General features: G+C 34.9%; 1 protein-coding gene across 1 annotated transcript in view; it reads left to right on the top strand.

The window, feature by feature from the left end:
• Nucleotides 1–2,419, top strand: part of LOC136849424 (sericin-2-like) — a 37,407-nt gene extending 34,988 nt beyond the window's left edge. The window contains exons 3-4 of the mRNA XM_067122775.1: nt 1,820–1,958; nt 2,268–2,419. Of these exons, the coding sequence (XP_066978876.1) occupies nt 1,820–1,958; nt 2,268–2,419 (291 nt within the window). The remainder of the gene's footprint in view (nt 1–1,819; nt 1,959–2,267) is intronic.
• The last annotated feature ends 81 nt before the right edge of the window (nt 2,420–2,500 follow it).

The raw sequence follows: 2,500 nt of genomic DNA, 5'->3' as shown, positions 1-2,500 counted from the left end.
GTGTAAATAAAAGTACTGTGGATAAAGGAGAAGAAATAGAATATTTAGAAGTCATTTTAGAAGCCTAAATCTATTTTTATTGGTTTTGGGCGCGAGTTTGTTCTGTATACGATGTAAATAAAAGTACCGTCGATAAAGCAGAGGAAATAGAATATTTAGAAGCCTAAATCTATTTTTATTGATTTTGGGCGTGAGTTTGCTCTGTATACGATGTACATAAAAGTACTATTGATAAAACAGAAGAAATAGAATATTTAGAAGGCATTTTAGAAGCCTAAATCTTTTTTTATTGATTTCTGGCGTGAGTTTGTTCTTTATACGATGTAAATAGAAGTACTATTTATAAAACAGGAGAAATAGAATATTTAGAACTAATTTTAGGAGCCTAAATCTATTTTTATTGATTTTGGGCGTGAGTTTGCTCTGTATACGATGTACATAAAAGTACTATTGATGAAACAGGAGAAATAGAATATTTAGAAGACATTTTAGAAGCCTGAATCTATTTTTATTGATTTCTGGCGTGAGTTTGTTCTGTATACGATGTAAATAGAAGTACTATTTATAAAACAGGAGAAATAGAATACTTAGAAGAAGTTTTAGAGGCATAAATCAATTTTTATTGTTGACTAGATGAAACTGAGAATCTATTTTCTTCATAGAATTTGTTCTGCTCTGAAAGAAATTAAATCGATATGGTTTCTTCTTCCTTTTTCCGTAGAAAGGAAAACAGATAAATACTTTTTTGTATATGTCAGGAGGCTGTTTCATTTTATGGGTGTTATCGCGTTCAGAAGTTGTTATGTTTCTTTTACAGAGGTAAAAAGTTTGGCATGGGTTCGTGTAGAAATCCGCTTTTCAAGATAAACTGGTTCTAGAATAAACTAGATTGTTACTTAATTTATTGTAGGTTTTTTTCCTCCCATACAATTGTAATTTGTCGAGCAGTGGATGGGTGCAGACCAAAAGGAACATTAATTTAATTTTTAGTTTTCTGTAAAAGAAAACTATTGTGCCGGCTTTGTCTGTCCGTCCGCACTTTTTTTTTTGTCTGCCCTCAGATCTTAAAAACTACTGAGGGTAGAGGGCTACAAACTGGTGTGTTGATCATCCACCCTCCAATCATCAAACATACCAAATTGCAGCCCTCTAGCCCCAGTATTTTTTATTTTTATTTAAGGTTAAAGTTAGCCATAATCGTGCTTCTGGCAGTGATATAGTAAAGGCAACCACCGCGCCGTGGTTAAAGTTTCGTGGGCCGCGGCTCATACAGCATTATATCGAGACCACCGAAAGATAGATCTATTTTCGGTGGTCTTGATTATACGCTGTAGCGACTGTACAGAAAAACTCGATTGCATTGGCATCAGAGAAGTGTTGAGATATTTCATCCCACGCAAAATGTGAATTATTAGCTAAGGATCTTTTGACACGTAATTTCCAAACAAAATTGTACACCAATTCATGTTGTTTTGATGAATTGTATCCTTATATGCTTTCCAAAATTTTAGGTTTAATGTATTTAGTTAGATTTATAGATTAAAAACTTGTTGAATCTATTAAAGAACAAACGTATTGCATAGAATTAAAGAAAAATGTTCTTCACGGAAATGAAAATGTTAGGTGGATCTCATATTAGTTTCCTACCCCAACTGAACGCCGTTGATTAGTATTTAGTAGTAGTAGAAATATTAGTAGTAAAATGGCCTATTCAACGCTTTTCAGCAGCTAGTAGTAGTAAAGCAGTACTAGCAGTAAAAGTATTGCCATTAATGTTAGCAGTAATTAGAGGCTCATATTAGTACCCTTGGTCTGTGAGGCCTGGCGTCGTTCACCAGCAAGTAGGAACACTAGTAGCAGTAGTAGTGGCGATAGTAGGAGTAGTAGTAGTAGTGGTAGTAGTAACAATACTTCTATTAATATTAGTAGCAGTTCAGAAGCTCGTATTAATACCCTAGGTCTGTGAGGCCTGACGCCGTTCAGCAGCAAGTAGGAGCACTGATAGCATTAATAGCTGCGATTGTAGTAATTATAATTGTAGTAATCGGTAGTAATAGTAGCAATAGTACTACGATTAGTAATAGTAGACATTCAAAGTTTCATATTAGTAACCATTGACTATTGAGCATCGTTCAGCAGCAAGTAGGAGAACTAATAACAGTAGTGGCGATAGTAGTAGTAGAAGTAGCAGTAGCAACATTAGTGGTGCCATTAATATTAGTAGTAATTCAGAAGCTCATATTAGTACCCTTGGTCTATGAGGTTAGGCGTCGTTCAACAGCAGATAGGAGCACTAATAGCATTAAATAGCGACGGTAGTAGTAGTAGTAGTAGTAGTAGAAGTAGCACTAGCAATGTTATTGGTGCCATTAATAGTAGTAGTAATTCAGAAGCTCATATCAGTACCCTTGGTCTGTGATGCCAGGCATCGTTCAACAGGAAACAGGAGCACTAATAGCATAAAATAGCGACGGTAGTAGCAATAGTATTAGTAGTAATA

Source organism: Macrobrachium rosenbergii, chromosome 21 (genome assembly GCF_040412425.1).
Source record: "Macrobrachium rosenbergii isolate ZJJX-2024 chromosome 21, ASM4041242v1, whole genome shotgun sequence".
In the NCBI taxonomy this organism is placed as follows: Eukaryota; Metazoa; Arthropoda; class Malacostraca; order Decapoda; family Palaemonidae; genus Macrobrachium; species Macrobrachium rosenbergii.
Note: the sequence above shows the minus strand (reverse complement) of the source record. Positions and strands in the feature narration are given on the sequence as shown.